This window comes from Semicossyphus pulcher, unplaced genomic scaffold (assembly GCF_022749685.1).
Source record: "Semicossyphus pulcher isolate SPU_LCO1_2020_fin unplaced genomic scaffold, fSemPul1.0.p SCAF_8, whole genome shotgun sequence".
In the NCBI taxonomy this organism is placed as follows: Eukaryota; Metazoa; Chordata; class Actinopteri; order Labriformes; family Labridae; genus Semicossyphus; species Semicossyphus pulcher.
In genome coordinates this window covers 13,776,712-13,795,147 of record NW_027211759.1, presented here as the reverse complement: position 1 = coordinate 13,795,147, position 18,436 = coordinate 13,776,712, and the positions used below count along the sequence as shown (strand labels likewise).

General features: G+C 40.3%; 2 protein-coding genes across 5 annotated transcripts; both read right to left on the bottom strand.

Annotated features, from left to right (window-relative positions):
• Positions 1 to 535: 535 nt before the first annotated feature.
• incenp (inner centromere protein) lies at positions 536 to 10,094 on the bottom strand. Of its 4 annotated transcripts, none has more exons than XM_069686505.1 (21): positions 9,950 to 10,094; positions 8,565 to 8,713; positions 8,308 to 8,418; positions 7,568 to 8,187; positions 7,425 to 7,458; positions 7,244 to 7,304; positions 7,004 to 7,130; positions 6,837 to 6,876; positions 6,642 to 6,729; positions 6,363 to 6,503; positions 5,713 to 5,730; positions 3,989 to 4,098; positions 3,783 to 3,903; positions 3,578 to 3,691; positions 3,171 to 3,322; positions 2,922 to 3,036; positions 2,461 to 2,559; positions 2,147 to 2,176; positions 1,926 to 1,988; positions 1,661 to 1,811; positions 536 to 1,035 (listed from the first exon to the last, which is right to left on the bottom strand). In XM_069686505.1, exons 2-21 carry the CDS (start codon positions 8,702 to 8,704, stop codon positions 860 to 862), a joined length of 2,511 nt encoding a protein of 836 aa, XP_069542606.1. In that variant the 5' UTR covers positions 8,705 to 8,713; positions 9,950 to 10,094; the 3' UTR covers positions 536 to 859. The 4 variants fall into 4 exon arrangements, with proteins under 4 accessions (XP_069542606.1, XP_069542608.1, XP_069542609.1 ...); XM_069686507.1 differs by having other exon boundaries at positions 3,578 to 3,688; XM_069686508.1 differs by lacking the exon at positions 5,713 to 5,730.
• A 934-nt stretch (positions 10,095 to 11,028) lies between these two features.
• Positions 11,029 to 16,688, bottom strand: pgghg (protein-glucosylgalactosylhydroxylysine glucosidase). Its single transcript, XM_069686661.1, has 14 exons — positions 16,478 to 16,688; positions 15,668 to 15,964; positions 15,369 to 15,579; positions 14,861 to 15,296; positions 14,662 to 14,781; positions 13,576 to 13,707; positions 13,394 to 13,505; positions 13,038 to 13,110; positions 12,822 to 12,958; positions 12,599 to 12,732; positions 12,104 to 12,199; positions 11,913 to 12,010; positions 11,611 to 11,834; positions 11,029 to 11,226 (listed from the first exon to the last, which is right to left on the bottom strand). The coding sequence occupies exons 2-14, from the start codon at positions 15,909 to 15,911 to the stop codon at positions 11,150 to 11,152; spliced, it is 2,094 nt and encodes a 697-aa protein (XP_069542762.1). The 5' UTR covers positions 15,912 to 15,964; positions 16,478 to 16,688; the 3' UTR covers positions 11,029 to 11,149.
• Positions 16,689 to 18,436: the final 1,748 nt, after the last annotated feature.

Here is an 18,436-nt window from a genome sequence, read left to right as displayed (position 1 = left end):
CACGTTAGGTCACTGCCTCCGAAAATAACGTTGACTGTTAAAGTGGCGGGATGGTTTCATAATAATCATTACTATTAAATGGTCATGTGCACGCTGGACGTCAGAAGCTTTCAGTGGTGAGCGCGTGTACTTTATTATACTGACATCATAGCTCATCAAGAGTGAAAGGGGCTTTAACTTTACAATTATAAACTTACTTTTGTTCCAGTTTTTTGGTGTGAGACATTTCCTGCTATGGCATCTCAAAAAACACAAGGGTAAATGAAATTAGAAATGTTGTTAGGTGTTGAGGATTTAAATGGGACTGAAAAAAATGACATATCAGCAATGCTTTTGGTTCCATCGAGTTCCCACCTGATGGCTGGGACCTTGTCTATACATACAGTCATTGGCTGGGACAAGTTATACTTTTTTTGTTATCAGTGCATGGAGTGCAGTGACTTAATCCCCATAATTACACCAAACTTGAGCAGAGGTGTAATCAGGCAAAACTAAGCTGAAAACTACACAATATTTTGGCATATTCAACCACTTTAATAAATCCCATGGGAAACATGGGAATTCTATCATTTACAGTCAGTACATACATTATACAAAGCAAAGACTTTTCATCCCACTGGGTTATAATACACACCCATTTTCAAGTACAAGTACAAAAATGAAGCATCAATTTCTTTGCTTGCGTATCACTAAAACCCATTTACATACAAGTAACATTTCTAAAAAGCCTAAGACCTAAACACAGACTAAACATTTAAAAAACCAGAGGGGAAAAAAGTGGGAACTTTATTCAGCACAGATTTTAAAACCAAACATAAAAATTTGTACAGCAATGTATATCTCTATCAGTGTACAGACATTACTTGGTTCCAACTGGAGGTGAGTGCCACACAGCAGAGCTGGTACGCTTAAAGTATCGTGGCTTGCTCTTGTAAAAGATGTTTTCCAGTTTTGGTGGTTCAATAGTTCCGAAGAAAGAGTCCAAATCAGGAGGGTTGAAGTACTGCTTCATAATAATCTGCTGCAGGTTTTGACCTAGAAGGAAAAATTATTTAAATGTTATGTTTTCATTTAAGACTTTACAACATGAGACCGATATACTGAGATGCTGATGCCTGATCGGATCATTTTCATTTAGTTACTATATTAAAGCCTGTCGGGCTTTCTGTTCTGCACAGTAAATAATGTAATCGACAACTGGCAGATTTAACAGTCAGTTCTTAATAATTTTCAAAACACTAGGTCCTTGATTTCAGAACCAGGCAGATAAAAGCTTCTTGTTTGTTGTTTAAAACTGCTGTTTGCCGATTTTATCAGCTAGCAATATCATCCTCACTAGGTAGTATTTCTCCCCAGTTAATTGCAAGATGAAACTGGCTTTCAGTATAAAGGCTAACATGAGTTTGCCTGACATTCTTACAAAGGCAGCTTACACTGAGAGATAAGCAAAATGTTTCATTCCTGCCTTACACCTTTTTCCACTGTGGAGAAATAAAAATCTGGACATACTCGTGCTTAAATTAAATTACAGAGGAGTCATTTTCAACCTTATGTAGTAACACATTAAACTGAATTTGACTCATAAACACTACAGTAGTGCAAGCACAGCGAAAAGACAACTTCATGTTACTAAATTATATTTCTAGTAACTCATGTCTACCTTCTGCCCAGGATGGAATAGGTTTCTTTGGAGCAGACTCGTCATCAGTAGAGTCGTCACTGTTTTGGTCCATCCCATAATCTTCTGCACTTTTGGACATAAAAGGTTTGTTGCCCCCTTTTGGAGTGAGAGCGTAGGACTGTGGTGATTGCTGCAGGAGGGGAAAAAAACTTAATGAGGCTTCAGTCTGATGATTTTTCTAGAATGTTTTTAAGATTGAAGTAGATAACATACATGCGTCAAAAATGGACTATTAAAATTTTACCTCAATATCCACTGTCACATTAAGGCCACCAGCTTTTCCTACAGGAGTGCTCATCACAGAGCGCTGCAAAGACAACGAGAGGTAAAGACAACTGTCAATACTGCTTAGGAAACTGCATGTGAAATGACATTTATGTTTACATTTAAAGGTTATTCAACTATTAAACTACCAAAAGTAAAAAATAAAATAAACAACAACATTTTGACTGCTCTGATTCTTACCTCGATATCCACAGTGACATTCAGGGCAGCCTTCATAACAGAGGAGGACAAAGAGGGAAAGGGGACATTTAGATTTAAAAAATGCTACATTATGCACTTAAAAGAGCCAATTCACCTAAATAACTTAATCCACAGCGAGGGGACTAATTCAAACATTTTTCAAGAGCACAGTGTCAATTATAAAGCTTAATAAACAAAAACCCCATCTGGTTGCGTGGCTTGATGATCTTTAATGGAGAATAATGTCAACCTTTGCTTATGTAAAACTACGCATGTGTATGTAAACAAAGTGTCATTTCCCCCTGCTGGTTTACCTGTGCCTCAGCAGCCTTTTTAGCAGCAGCTTCTCTCTGCTTAGCAGCTTCTCTCTCTTTAGCAGCCTTCTCTTCTGCTGCTTTCCTCTGCTGCTCTTCCTAAAAGCACACGAACAACCAGACAACAGAGAGAGTTGGGTTGCGGAGGTCAACATGGACATTGGGTTTACAGTAATATCCCAAAATGTGAGTCGTCTCCAGGTACTTTCACTGATGATTGCAATTGCCGACTTTTAGGGTATATGAAATTTGGATCAACTCAGCACTTATCCATTATGAAGCAATTGGATTCTAGCTATTGTACAAGCAACAGTTAAGGTAATTTGTGCAGGTCTGACAATTGAACACATATACAACAATATTCTACAACCAACATTACTAAAGTGACATGTGTCTTATGCTCATCAACTTCTTGCGATCACTGTTCAGGTATGTGTAACCTTCTGATCCACATTTCTTACCAGTTTTCTTTTTTCCTCCAGCGCCTTCCTCTTCTCCTCCAGTTCTCTCCTCTCTTTCTCTCTTGCTGCTCTCTCCACTTCCCGAAGCACAGCCTTTTCTTTTTCCACTCGCTCCCTGAGAGACAGACATCAAGTCAGAAACAAGCTTTTTCCAACTGTCTTCATCAATGCATATTTCAGTTAAATGTACTGTGGCCATGTTCAAAATATGATTAGGCTACTTGGTTTTAAACGTTGGCTATAACTGACCTTTCCGCAGCAACTAGTCGTTCTCTCTCCAGCTCTCTCTCTTGCTCTCTCTTCAGCTCCAGCGCTCTGCGAGCTTCAGCCAGCTTACGAGCTTGCAGTTCCTCCTCTGCCTTCTTCTTTGCCAGTAACTCCAGCTGCCGCTTCTCCTCCTCCTTAAGTTATAAAAGAAGACACACAACAAAATAGAAGCCTGATCAGCAAAGATAATAATGTCACAATATTACTCAAATAAAAGCCAGGGCGCCGTTAACACAGACGTATAAAGGTCTGTCGCAGATACAGGCTGGGGGTGAATAGATTTCAGGTGTCCCCAAAACTGTTTGGCACCTATAGATATTCAGTATGTGATGCACCTTAAGCCTGGCTACAGTAATGACAACATTACTAATTAAAGAGCATCGTCTCACTGCTTGCTGAAGCTTCTTCTTTCTAGCCTCCTCTTCCAACTTCTTCTTCTGCTCCATCTCCTCCTGACGTTTAATGGCCACCTTCTTCTTGGCTTTCTCCTCCGCCAGACGCTGCTTAAAAAACAAAATAACATCAAGAATAAAACAAAGGGCTTGAACCTGTTTGTGAACATACAGATTCAGAGACGCCAGATTTGATGCTTACCTTGTCATTTTTCTCATCAATCTGAGCCATTTTTTGCTCAATCTTCTTTTTCTTTTCTTCCTCCCTCTGTTCTTCTTTTACTTTAGCCTCAAACACACGTCTCAGCCTCTCATCCCTCTTCCTGGAACACAAATTTTAACGATTAAGACAAGGAGAAACGATGAAACTGTCCATTCAGAGTTTAATAAAGGAGGTGTAATGTTAACCTTTTGAGTTCGTCCTGTTTCCTTTTCTTCTCCTCCTCCATTTTCTTCATTCTTTCCTCCTCTTGCTCCTGCTTCTTCTTAAGTGCTTCCAGCTTGTGGCGCTCTTTGGTCTGAGAAAAAAAATTAGATGATTAAACAATTAAGTAGTCAGAAATCAGTAGCCCTTTTTACACTGCAGTTCTGTCTCAGCGCCTTAACGAAGCTCCACCGACACACAGCCTTTGCCATTCTACATTGGACCTAGCAACACCAGTGTAAAGCTGCCCTAGTGTGTGTTTTACATAGCATTCTTGTATTGTGGAAGAAAAAAGGTGTGCGAGGTGTAAACAAACAGTGCGTGCTTCAAATACACACACACGGCACTGTTCCACCCTGCTGGCTCCGCTGTTTACACAGACGTTTTTATGCCTCTGTTACTACCTCCGATGCCGGCTCAGAGGCAGAACGACTTCGCCCCACTATTCCGCCTCCGTGCATTTTACAAAGACGAAATGTAACGGATGTGTGACAATCCCACCATGAACTGGCAGTGTATAAGGGGCTAGTGCATTGTAAAAAAAACAAAAAAAACTGTAATAGGTTGACAATGTGAAAAGAATTAAAGTAGCAGGTGGGGTGCATTCACGTGCAAACAGATCACCATGTCATTGCAGCAGACGGATGAAGCAAAATCCACCCTGGTTTTTTTGTAATTTCCACCAAGCTTGTGCTCATGTGCAGAGTTTTTCTTGTACACTGACCTATGACCTTTGGTCTCCAAACTACTCTACAACTATAATTTCAAGTCACTGCTAGATACCAAAACGTTAAAACAATCTTACAACCTGCTTTCATGCCTACACCTAAGAAAGATAAATAAGATAACACTTGTATGTCTTTAAACAAGCCTCCTCAGCCCACAAAAGTGGCTTCTGTCACATGTATGGTTTATCCATTACAAAGCAGAAAAACAGAGACAAGGGCCTGTCCATCACGACTAGTGTCCAAGCGGGTTAGCTGGTAATATAAAGCCCCTTTCCCACTGGTCAAAAAACCTACCGACACCCGCTGACTGACTGACACCCGGCTTTTCATCGGCAATGGGCCAGACAATCAGCATTTAGTAGCATTTTACACTGACACAAAGTGACTACTTATATGAACAGGCTAAAAAGTGACATGGTTTCTGGTTAAGATGGATTTCTACTTCAATTTCTACCACTGATTGAATTGTGTTACAAAGTAAACAAACAGTGAGGTTATCAAAGCCAGCTCAAGCCGTTTTAAGGATAGTCGTATTAAAAGACTGCAAACAATAAGCATTAGTGACCCGTGGGATGAGAGACACCACATTTAACAAGTGCAGTAATACAGGCGCCCCTTTCACTAATGCAGCCTGCAGAATGGCAGGGCTCAATCATCATGATCAATTATCAGTTACATGTTAAAAAAAAAAATAGCCCTGAGTCTGGTTCATTCCTTTTTGAGTGATTTACTTGGGGAAGTTGCAGCTTCTGTTCCTAGTAGAGAAAAAAATTTAAAAGGTATTTTTTCCTAAAGCCATCAAGCTGTCAGAGCTGCAATCGAACCATTACCTAATCATCAACATCTAAATGTTACTGTGTGAAAGGGGCATATGTAAGGTATGTGGGAAATGAGGAGACATTAAATCACAGTGCACGGCGGGATATTAGACGCCACCAAATGCCCACAAACACCACAAGGCGCTTCAACATTACACTTACCACAGTACCAAAGCTCAACTGGGGAGGGGAGGGGGAAAAAAGATCCAAAGCCAGTGTTTAGTTGTTAAATTCAATTTAGACATTTTCGTTTGTGGATTTGTGTCAGTGTCATTTCATCTAAAAAAAGATGCTGGTTCCAGGGATGCACACAAGATATCTGATGAGCAGTAATTCTCACAGATACATTATTAATTACTTTCAATTCACTGCGACACCTCAATTAGTCTGTTCTGTTTTTTCGAACTAGAAGTGACCATATTGGGCGACAGGGTTGTGACACATTGTTGTTAGTTCTTTATCCTGATTGACAGGTCGCTTTGGTGGCGACATGTCAAAGAGCCACGCCCTAAAGAATAAAGAATACCCTGCTAAGTGGACCGGTGAAGTCACCCTCGAATGCAACTCTGTGGCACTTCTGCATTGGCTTCCAATTTGAAACCAGAGGCTATGTCCACGTAATATAAACAGTGCATGGATTGCAGTAAAAGTACAGAAGTCCTCAGCTGATCAGAATCAGTTAAAAAGAAAATACGATCCTTTCTTTATGTTACTCTTCCTCTGTTTAGATCTATTATAGAACACTGCTCTCCCTCACCGCAGTCGGGCTGCATAATGTCGTTGCTATGCACCGAGTTAAGTGTTTAACATACCTTATAATCGGCCTTCAGAGGAGTGGTGTGTTTGATGAAGGATTTGATAACACCAGTCCGGCCGAGGGAGTTTGGAGTCATCATGAGCATCTGGTTCTTCTGTACAGTCTGGAGGAAAGACCTCATGTTGGGTCTAATTGCCTGTTTATTCATAACAAAGGAGAAGAAGTTTCAAACATTAATATTTGATTAAGAAGTCCGTTCATTACTTTTTATACATGTAAATATGCCTTTATTGCATTCTAGACCTTAATAGTCAGCAATATTTTTGCATCTTACACTTTGACTTTTCTTTGGAGGAGAGAACCTCTTTGTGGGACTTTCTTCTACAGTATCTGGTGCTTTGCGTTTGGTACTCAGGCGTGACCTACAGATACAGAAATAGAGTTTTTTCAGTCTCAACATGTTTATTTGTCCTTTAATTTTATTGCAGACATGTGTCATGAAGGGGAAACACAGATAAAGAACACTCACCTACGACCTGCCTTGGAAAGCTGTTGCTTTTCACCGACAACTGAAACACAGACACAAACACATATTCAGCACATAATACATTTTGTTCAAAACTGATTAAACTGGAACTATCAACAAAAAACTTAATATAGACATTAACTAATAAATATAATGGACAGTACTCATACCCGTTTTCCTGGTGGGAGTGCTCACTGTTAGCTCAGCTGTGTACAATGACGGAGGCGCCAGTGTGGGAGAGTTTGCAGCCACCGATCGAGTCACACGTCCAACAGATGGATGCACACGCTGCTTCATCTGTGTGTACATTTGTTTGATACACAAAGAAAAACAAAAACATCGGCTGATTAGTAATCAATGACTTCAATTTTAGTCACACACTTTTGATACGTGAAGACATAAATGCATACCTCTGGAGATTCCTCTGGTGTCGCATTGTCCTCTGTGTCTGCAGGAGCAGCTTCTGACATCCTGAAGCAGTGAAAATAACAATGTAAGTAAGAAACACTTACAGAAAAACTTTTTTCTAGCTCCATAACAAATCTATATACTTATAAATACATGCAAAGAAGGATTTTAAGCATTACTTACGCCTCCCTATCATCTTCCTCCATGCTAGAGTCAGCTACAAACAGAAAAAAATAGCCATTAACAATAAAACAGACTCAAATCAAAGTGGTAATTTGCTACTTTTTTAAAAATCTTAGGTAAGCCAAACACAGCTCATTTCTCACCATCAACGTTGCTGTTACAGGAGGAGTTCTCCATGCGAGCAGCCCTGTTCTTAAGCATGGAACGGCGTGAGGCGCGCCGAATAGACTCCTGAGTCATGCTGTGTCGTAGACCAGCCAGCGAGTGACGTAGCTTAAGAGAGCACCTCACAGAGCTCCGCCGTGAGCTTTGAGCTGCACCAGCTATTGCGATCTTAGCAGCTGTTCGTCCAGGAGAAAGCTCCGGCTTTTTGGCGAGCTCAGCAGACAGACGGTCAGCTGAAGAGATACTGACGACAAGCTCAGGTGAGGGTATCTTAGGTGGAGATAGAGCAAGGCTACATGTGTTGTCTGGCTCCACTTCTGCATTGTTTGACTTGTTAATTTTGTCCACCTCTTCATCCTCTACCAGCTCTGGCTTCTTGTTCTCCACCTCCTCCGTGTTACAGCTGCCAGGAGGTGACTGGCTCACATCCTCGACCACCTCAGACTTTGTTTGTTTGTTTCTGCGGGTGGTGCGTTTAGGCTGTGCGGTGGTGTTAGCTTCAGAGGTTGAAGCTTCAGGAATGGCCTGTTCTTCGGCAATGAAGTTCAGTGATTTAACAGAGGAGCGACGGAGATTACTACGCTTTCCCTTTGAAAACCTTGACATGAAAAGTACATTAAAATAGTGTTAAAAACAATGTGCACATGTTTAAATTTGCTCAGAATTGAAATAATTTGAATTTTAACCAAAACTAAAACCAGTAATGAAAGCAACTAACCTTCGCTTAGCTTGATTGTCTTCCTGACGCCCCAGAGACACCCGCTTCCTGCGACTATTCTTTTTCTGTGATGGTGTTTTAGGCATTAATTCTGGTTCAGCATTAAAATCTCTGAAATAAAAAAAGAAACAGCTTTATTAGCAAAAGAGAGAAAAACAGCACAAAATAACATATTCATTCAGATGAAAAACTCAAGAAAGAAGCAAGGACCCCAAACAATATTTAAGTGTTTTTTTATTGCTTTACTTCAAGCTTACCTTGAGAACATCCGGTTGGCTTCTTGTTGGATCTCCTCAAGCCAAACCATGTCGACATTATCAATGTCACTGATGAATTCCTTTGCTTTGCCATCGAACATCTGCATGAGCGATCGTACAGATGATAGTACGGAGTTCATGTTGACGGCCTGTGGGGAAGATCACACTGTTAGGACAGGCTGACACAGACTTGAGATAGCAAGTAAAAACGTAATAATTAAAGCACTTCCATAGACTGGTTGTTCATGTTTGGTTCACACAATCTTTATTTTTCTTTCAATATATTTTCAACCAACTTTAAAGTCCCTGGAACAGTTTGCTAAAATATCTTGTCTACACAAGCTACTTAAACTTTAGGATGCATCAATAACTACTCACAAAATTACATTAAAGCAGGCAGAGTCAACAAGTGACACTGCAACCACATAACGCATAACACTGACGGCTAAGGGAATTGTTGACTGAATTTATTTTTGAACTGTAAAATGAGCTCAATTAACTCAAAATATAAATTGACAAAGAGACAATGTCTTCTATTATTGTTTTACATAAAGATTGCACATTACATTAAAGCTACACTGTAAATAGGGACCGTGTGTGTGTGTTATATTTCAGGGCAACTTTTTCCACATGTAAACAGAGACAAAGACAAACTTGCCATCTTTAACATCACTCACACAATCAGGCAACCTTATGTTTCCAAACAATCAGATCTAACAGATCTTCTACTAACAACAAATGACTAAAATATTGCCTGCAATTTTTAAACTAATATTTTAAATGTTCCAAAGATGTGTTGTGAAATCACAGTTTTGACAGGCCAATTCTTTATTTACAAAACAGCAACAAAGCTCACGTTGAAAATTATGACAAATTGCACATTTGGTGCAGTAATTTGCGCAAATCAATTATTACAGTCCACATATTTATCGTTTGTTTTTTGTTCGCGTCTTTGTCTTATTTGGGTCTAACATTGCCAGATACATTTTGCATTCACATGTTTTTGCAGTTACCGCGATATATTCTACGCGAACGGATTAGTATGGGCTGTCCAGTAGCCATTAAATAATCATCGTATGTGGTCGACAACAACTTATCGTAAATTGTTATGCACAGAAACGGCTAGTGATCCCCAGGTTAGCCTACATGTTAGCTTAGCTAACATCGACTATTCAAATAAAAAAAGAAACACGCAGTACTAAATATTCAAAGGGCTACAATCAGGGTGACAATAAGTTAATTTACCTGGTTTAGAGACATCCTTTATGATTAAAACAGCCAAGCCTTATCCAGACCTTAGAGTGCTAACGATGTTAGTCCGCTAGCATTAAAGTTAAACTAGCTAACGCTAACAGTGTTTTTGAAGACAAAATAATTATAGTTACCTTTGATATCCGAGTTTCTTAAATGGAAATCCGATGCTCGTTGCTCCGCTTATCTTTAAAGCTAAATTAATCGCATACTGACGTGAAAAAACGTGTGCTAGAATGGATGTATTCCAAATGTCCTTTACAGCTCATGTGTAAACTCTCCACAATCTGAATTTCCCGGACGGTAACTGAAATCCTCCCCGCTGAAACCGTTAGGCTTGTTCAAAACTTCAACGGCCAATCCCAATGCTTAGCTCCATGACGTTCAGGAGGGGCTGTTTGATTTGTTGTTAGTAAGTGTCCGAATGGGCGGATCCCAGCTTTTCGAAGAAGGAAACAATGACGCTAACTGCGTCGAACCGTCGACAAGTGAAGACAAATAGAGCAAACCCAACGAAAGTTCAGGGCGGAGTTACAGCGCTGCTCAGGTTTAAATGATCCAATTGATGTGTGGTAGGTAAGAGTGCTTCTCTCCGCCCACGACACTCGCACACGCGCATGTTTGTTTGGCAGTTGCTTTGTCTTTCCTTTCAGTAATAGTGTCATAAAACACACAGAAAAGTATTTTAAAGTGCTCAGATGTTGAGCCGATTTGGGAGCGACGAACTATTTTTATTTCGTTAGTGAGCTCTTACTGTCTTTCTTTAATCCTCCCCTGCACAATGTAGGACTGTAGCAGCCCCCCCCCTAGGAAACAAAGCTACAAGATATTAGAAGCCATCAATCACACAACAAAGGCTGGGGTTGTCCGGCTCAGGTAAGGTAAGGTGACCGCTTTATAACTGTATTGTTTACAACAAGTCTACATCCAGTTCACAAGAGATAAAGGGAGAAATTACATTTGTGCTTTGCACAAAATGTAAGGTGTTTCATTTGAAAACAAACTATTTGAAGTATGATGTAATTTATTGTTTTGTAACCTTAAAATAAATGATTTTATAAGACATGCTGTAAAATGAAAATAGGAGCAGGCTTTCGATGATAAGCCTTTCTGTAAAATATGTAGTCCTCTATGGTGGCCAGAAGCAAGCCTATTAGGTAAAAAAATGAATATATGTAGGACAAGCACATACAAATTATTCGTTTGCATTTTTCTTTTAATCAAATCAATACAAACAGCCAACTTAAATTTTGCAAATCATGTTATGCTTATTTCTGGTCCATGTTGAATGATTCTGGGTAATTGGGAAAAGGGGGGGGGTCATGGATGCTGTTTCAGAAAGGCCAACAGGAAGACATTGAAGCTTCTTTACAAACACAACCTGGCTCTCGAGGAAAAGTTACTGGCTGCCCTGAAAAACAAATAAATAAAATTATAATCCGTCAATCAATATCACTTTGAAATATGATATATAATCAAATAACGACGGAAGGAAAATATTCACACACCTTAATGGAATGTCATCATGTAGCATGTTAGATTGAGAAATTACACTGTCTTAATGAATATATGCATGTTGTCGAGACTGAAGCTTATGAATTTGGTTATTTCGTCTCTCAAATGCCGTGCTCTAAATATGTGGTGCTGTTATTTATTTTTTCCATAAAATGTAAATGTAAATATGATGGTGAACTTCTATTATTATTAATGTACACATGTTTAAATTCAATGCACAAATAACTTAAGAAAAACAGACATGAGCTGCTCTAGCTGCATGTCTCAGATTGTGTGTTACCTGACGTGAGTGGGATTTTAGTTCCTGATGCCTTCAGGACAACCTGTAGATCACAGGACTTTGCATTGACAGCGCCGCTTGCCTGTTCCCTCAGTATGATACAAATGTCGTCTTTCCTCACCAGCCAGTCCATCTGACGGCCCAGGTAGTTCACACCGCGGACACAGAGCTCAGAAATGTCGTTGGGAAGAAGTGGGGCAAAGGCCAGGCAATCCTTCTGAACTCTAGAAAAAAATATCTTTATATCACTACATGATGTATTCGTATTAATGTTTTTCAATTTTATTTTTTTTTAATCTAACCTGAAGCCTGTGTAACCAAACAGCACAGCTTGCAGGAATCCTCCCATACCAGTGAGAAAGTTAACAGCGCCAGACCCATCCGATGATTCACTCCATACCTAAACAGGAGAGGTAATCTCACACTCACTGGACACTCAGTTAATAGGCATGTTTAAAGTAGGCCATTTTATGCGTGTGAGTCAGACGGATACCTGAAACGGTCCCTGGATGTTGCTGAAGCACTTCTCAAGTAAACCATGAGCTTTCTCAGCTTCCCCCAGCTCCAGCCAACCAATAGCAAACATACCCTTTTAATGGAGAGTAAAAACATTTGTGTCATCAATCCTACAAGGACATCAACAACAGGTTTTTACAGTAAGTGTAAGGAGACATTGTAAGACATGTGTACTACAAGCAAGTCACTAATAAAGGACGGATATTAATCTGACATGTTTTGACTCTGAACACTTTCACAGATTAAGATTTAAAAGCTGCATTCATGGCTTTTTTGGCAACATAGGGCCACTGCAACAAGCTGGAAATTACACTGACATCATTTTATACAGTTATGGATTTGAAGATATGTCAAACAGGACAGGACAACATTAGCATTCATGATAATGGATGTTAGTTCAGTATTCACAGTCTTACAGCTCTGTTTTTGGTTTAACTCCTACCATTAATCCTGACAACATGCTGTGTCTTACCCATGTCATGGCCGGGCCATTAGGGTCTGTTACTGGCTCATACGCTTCAAGGTCATTTTTCCTGACCTCTTTGGACATTGGCAATCCAAGAGGATAGCCCAGCATCACTGCGTCTGCCTGCTTCACTGGATGACCTGAGAGAGGTCAAAAAGACGTTCTGACACCATGACAGACTGTTCTAATTTCTCATCTCCAGGGCAGTTATTAAGGTATAATAATCAACCTTTACTGTAGCCGTCGTACTCAGGATGGTACTGGGATTCTTCGTCAAAAGGTATTTTAAGGTTTTCGGCCACTTCCTGCCACTCCTTTGGTGCAGGATATTGGAGGAGGGCAGCCAGGTCTACAGCGAACTGGAGGCTGACAAACGAGAAAATGTTCCTATTATTGGTAGTCATAAGTTAATATGCACTGAAAATAAATATTCAAATGCTAGTACCTCAGTTTGGCCACTGTATTTGTGTACACTGAGTTGCTGACATTGTAGTAGTACTCATCAGGTGGCATGACACCTACATGGCACAATGGAGAAATGTTTCATAATATATTACAGACATGTATGCTTACAAGTTTGCCAAGAAATTAAAAAAAAAAAAAGATTTTCTTTAAATAAATGTATAAATAAAAACAGCACAATAGAAATGTTAAAAAGGTCTCCACTTAAAACTGATGACATTAAGAGAAGCTGATATGTGAGTTTTTTCAGTGGTAGTTAAGTCAGATGTGTTTAAAAAGATTTACCCTGACAACCATGTTAATGCTGTATCATTCCCGTCTTTCTAATAATGATCTTACCTAAGAGGTGGTATTTCTGGTCCTCTGAGTTCCATGTGACTCTAGAAACCCAGTAATCTGCAACGCCAAATATCACCTCACTGCCACTGCCCTCTGTGAACATGGACAGATCCTGCAACAAAGAGTTAAAACTATCAATAATTAAAAACAATATGATGATAAGTGTGGATGAAACAGCGTACCTCAGTGAGGTAGAGATAGTGTTGGAAGGCCAGGGTGACATCGCCATTGATGTGAATCTCTTGTTGTCCATAGATGTCCTCTGGACACACCTCCCTGCCTGACACAGCGCTCTCCCACGGGAACTTTAGCCCCTGTAAAGATAGAATCTTTTCTTCAGAAGACTCAGACACAGTTTCATTGTTATTGTTAAAATGCAGAACAGGAGTACACACACAAACACTAGCTCTGCCACCAGCTGTTGGTTTCAGGTGACCTCTCTGTTGCTTGGCCACAGTCCTACAGCAGTTTAACTTCCCGTCATTTGTCAGGTCTATAATATAATATCAGTTTTCTTTGGGCACTTTGCTTAAACTATTTTGTGACTGTTTGTAATTTGGGATGTTGAACTAGTTTTCTGTGATTAGATGAGTGCTAACCAAGCTAGTCCTTATGCTAGCTAATACAACTTTCTAGATTAAAGTACTATTGGGCTAACTGTGTCCCTGCTAAACTAAATGCTTAACTTATTTGCAGGCAAATCTAATGTTAACAATCATAGCTATTTTGTCAAAGATTTGCTATTTGCTTTTTTATCTGATCTGTAGATCAACACCACTGCCGTGTGTTTGCTAAACATGGAGATAAAGCAAGAAGACAATAGATTAGCTTAGCATAATGATTTGATGCTGTGGCAAAAAGCTAGCCTAGCTCCATTCGTATTTACATTTCTGACTGTGTGACAGTTGTATAAAGGTGTATTTTTTTTTAACTCTGAAGAGAGATTTTTTTTAATGCTTTCAGTCTTTACATTTAGCATGATAAGCTAATCTCCTCCTTTTCTGATACGAGTATGGTATCTTCTCATTTTGTTGTGTCTTTACTTACTAATAGTTACAAAACCTTTGGTCTAACGTTTCCTTACAGTGTCTATATTTTTGTCACCCCTGTTATTTATTCTGTTGTGTTTGAAATTCTTTCAGCTTCACCATTGTTTCAATAAAAAACTACAGAGACCATCTCGTCTCTTGACCCTTCGTGGGAGGAGTGAAGCTACATGCGTGAAGTGGAATGACGGTGACACCTGAGTTTTCCACAGGCAACTATACCTTGTAGCCCTGCTTTTGGGCGTTGTCTTTTGCACCTTCTATAGTCCCCACCCTGTACTCCAGCACAGCTCGGGCTAGCTTTGGATAGAAAAGGGCTATGCCAGGATACATCCAAATGTCCTGTGACAGGAAAGCAGGGTCATTGTGTGATACATCATAAAACCAAACTACTGTAGCCATCAACGCCTACTGGCCTTACCTGGTCCCAGAAAACATGGCCCCAGTAGTCCTGACCATCCCCACCATTTGACAACCCGCCTGGACTGACTCCACCAAAAGATCTGGAGGTGTCGTGTATGGAGGGGAAGGCGCTGAGGAGGTAGAACAAGCAGCCAATCAGAGCCTTACAGAGGCTCTCTGACCCCATGACCTCCGCCTTGCTCTGCAGCCACAGCTCCTTCCAGGCCTTCTCGTGAGAAGGACGCAGGTTACCAGTGGCCATCAGATTTAGGCCCTCATCAAAACTGGCCGTGGCAATGTCCAAACTGTTGGCCACAATCAGGATGAAGCCCCAGCGAGCCTGGCTCTGCTCTGGATTCAGGGTCAGAGAGGATGGTATGGGTGTCCAGATCAGGTGCACTTCGGGACAGGACCCTCCTGGGACCTCAGCACTGGTTGTCTTTCCTAGAATGTGGCTGAGGGGGAAAGTAATGTAGGCTGCCACTGATGTCAAAAATGTCAATTTACTTCTGATTTTGTTCACCTACCTTCCGCCTTTGTAATCAGGTCCAGATTCAAAAACAATGTCTTTGCTCTGAGGTGTGAAAGAAGTGCCCAGTTGAACGGTGATCGGCTCCTCTGACGTCACCTGACGCACAAGCAGAACCTCCATCACCATCAGGTTGGGGTAGTATCGGTGTGAATACAAAGACTGTGAGACAGTTACACTTGCTGAGCTCAGTGTGTGGGTAAAAATGCCTGAATCAGAAGATGAAATCATTAGCAACGTGAAATGAGATCAACAATAACACAAGTTCTGACAACCAGACTGTTAAAAAAAATCTACCTGTGTGGGTGTCCAGGCTGTAAGTGTGCTGGGCAGGCTCTTCCATCTCAACCTTCACAGCCAGAGGACAGGGGACATCTGCTCTGTGACAACGCCCACCCTCCCCGTTATACACACCACCCATGTGCATGATGTTGTTGTACACCCTCCATCCCAGCAGCCCATTGGCTAGTGGTGGAAGGAAGCGGAGGTCAGTAGGTAAGGTGTCAGTGGAGAAGATGTATGGGTCTGATTCACCGGACATGGCAGGAGTGCTCTGATCCCAAATGCAGTCAGGGTTTGTTGTGAGGGTCCCAGCTTTTGAACAATGACAGATTTTTGCACTTACAACAAATTGGTATTGGTTAAAAACATCTTTATTTTGAACTCAGTTCTCTTTTTACGCTTTCAAAGTCCCTCAATTGCATTATAGCGGTTTTATACTGAATCTGCATGCATGAGTTAAAGACATCATGTGATTTCTGGAAATTTTTTACAGTGGAAACACACACACACTTTTCACAGTTCCCTGGCAGTAAAGGCTATTTGCAGATCATGTACTTTGACACTTTTGTGTCACATGAATGTACTTCGAGGACAACATCATGAAAATAGGGGAACAGACATTTAACATTTTTGAGACTAAACTAACTAAAGCTAAATAGTTTTTCCTCATTCACAGACAAGTCTGAAATTAATTGATAATTACTTTGAAGTTAACATATAATCTCAGGGAAGTTACTCCTGAACATTAGCAGGAGTCGTTGCAGTCTACAGCCGGCATAAACCTCCTTCAGACACTTTACAACAGTGGGAATGTTTTACTCTCACTTGAACAGGAAGCAGCATCTGTTTCTGCAGCAACAAAGAGGAATGCAGGGGGAAAAAGCAAAATGAAGGTAGAAGTTCCCAATCCTCTCGTTCTTAGCACTTTAACTAACTAAAAAACAGTTTATGTGCTGCGATTCCTTTTACAGTTTATATCCAGTGAAAACAAAGAACTCAGATGTTGTTGATTAAGTGGAGCCAAGTTAGTAGTGTCCGTGTCACTAATGTAGGAGGGGGCCATGCAGCTCTGCGCGCTGCACAGAAAACCTGGACCTGGTTCCGAGTCTGCTGGAAAACATGGTGTGGATTTAATGTAGAGGATGAGGCGATGAGACCATGGCTGCTGTTGAATAGTCTGTTGTGAACAGGAGGGTTTCTACTATATATGAGCGATATGACGATACTTCCTGTCTTGTTTCCTTTAGCGTAGGATATAGTGGATCATCACATATGAAAGGGAGGGGCATAAAACAATCAACTGTACTCAGAACTCATTGAAATAATGATTCCACCACCGAAAGTGTGATGAAACGCTCATTTAGGTCGAAAGTAGTTGTAGCTAGGGCAAGATCTTAAACACACCTGAGGTAACAACAATATGGCAGTATCCTATGCCTAATGTCAACTTCAGAGACTTAATTTTTACTTTGCTGCAAGTATTATCACAAGGCAGCCATTTTCCATCTACATTATGATCACGGTTAATGTCCTACTAGTGAATTCCAGGAAGCTGACAAAATGTTATCATTTCACACAATCTTGATTGATCAGCAACTGAAAAGATGTTGGAAAAATAAAATTAGAGGGGACTTCTGGTCATATTTCAAGGTAAAACAACATATTTGATGACCCATTAGCTAGTTGCACAACAGCTAACGTTCCTAGCTAACAACGAGCTAACATCACCATTTGTTGCTGTCATATGATGGCTAGGAATTAGTTGAATTCCTAGCTGGCTGACTATTGTGTTTTTAAACAATTCCTAGCTAACATTACTGTTAACAAGCTACATTAGGATGTTGCACCTCTCCTGTTGTTAAGTATGATACTACCAACAGTGATGTTTGCTAGGAGGTGCCTGAATGCTAACGTCAGCTGTTGTCTCCCTGTAGCTAATGGACCATCAAATTATCTTTTTAAGGTTAAAATATGGCCCTCCATTTTTAATATTTATGGTCATTTTTCAGTGAAATAATATCAATTTGTTTACGTCCCTACATTTATACCATTCTTTTAAACCTGGACCACAGTAGTAGCGTCAGAGGAAAATGGCCACTGTGTAAATATGGCGGGTAGCAGCATGAGATGTGCTTTTGGTTGACCATCTTGGGAACATTGTAGTTTCATTGTCAATAACACTGTCGCCTAATCATGAAGCCTCATGTACTCTAAGTTCCTTGGCCCTAATGAACTCTCCTTCACACATGTTTCCTTGACCTCATGATCCTTAACATTGAGACCAAATATAAGGGCTCAGGAAAGGGCAGAGGACCTAATTTTTTTTTTACTATTAGACCTCAGCCTCATTACCTTTAGCGTAATCACTGTATATGATGTCAACTCCTATCTTAATGGAAAAGGCCTAAAGTTTGTACAGGCTGTAATGGCTGTCACCTTATGCGTACATATTGACAATTAAAACACCAAGAACGTTTGGCTGAGACTGTAAAAATACTCTGCAGGTCACAGTGAGAGTGTTTACATATTCATCCTATCTTTTACAAGAAGCACTGCGTCAGTCTCTCCAAACTAAATCATGTCATCTCTACTCTGCTTACAAGTCTAATTCCCTTTTACCTTTTTGCTGTTAGTTGACTCATAACCACAAACAATAGTTGGGGTCCCAGAGCCTCTGAAACAACCTTCATGAGGAAATAAGGTATGACAAGTCAATCATCTATTCTAGATCTATTTTTTTTAAAATAAACATGTATGGCAAATGTTAGTCCAGGTAAGTTAGGT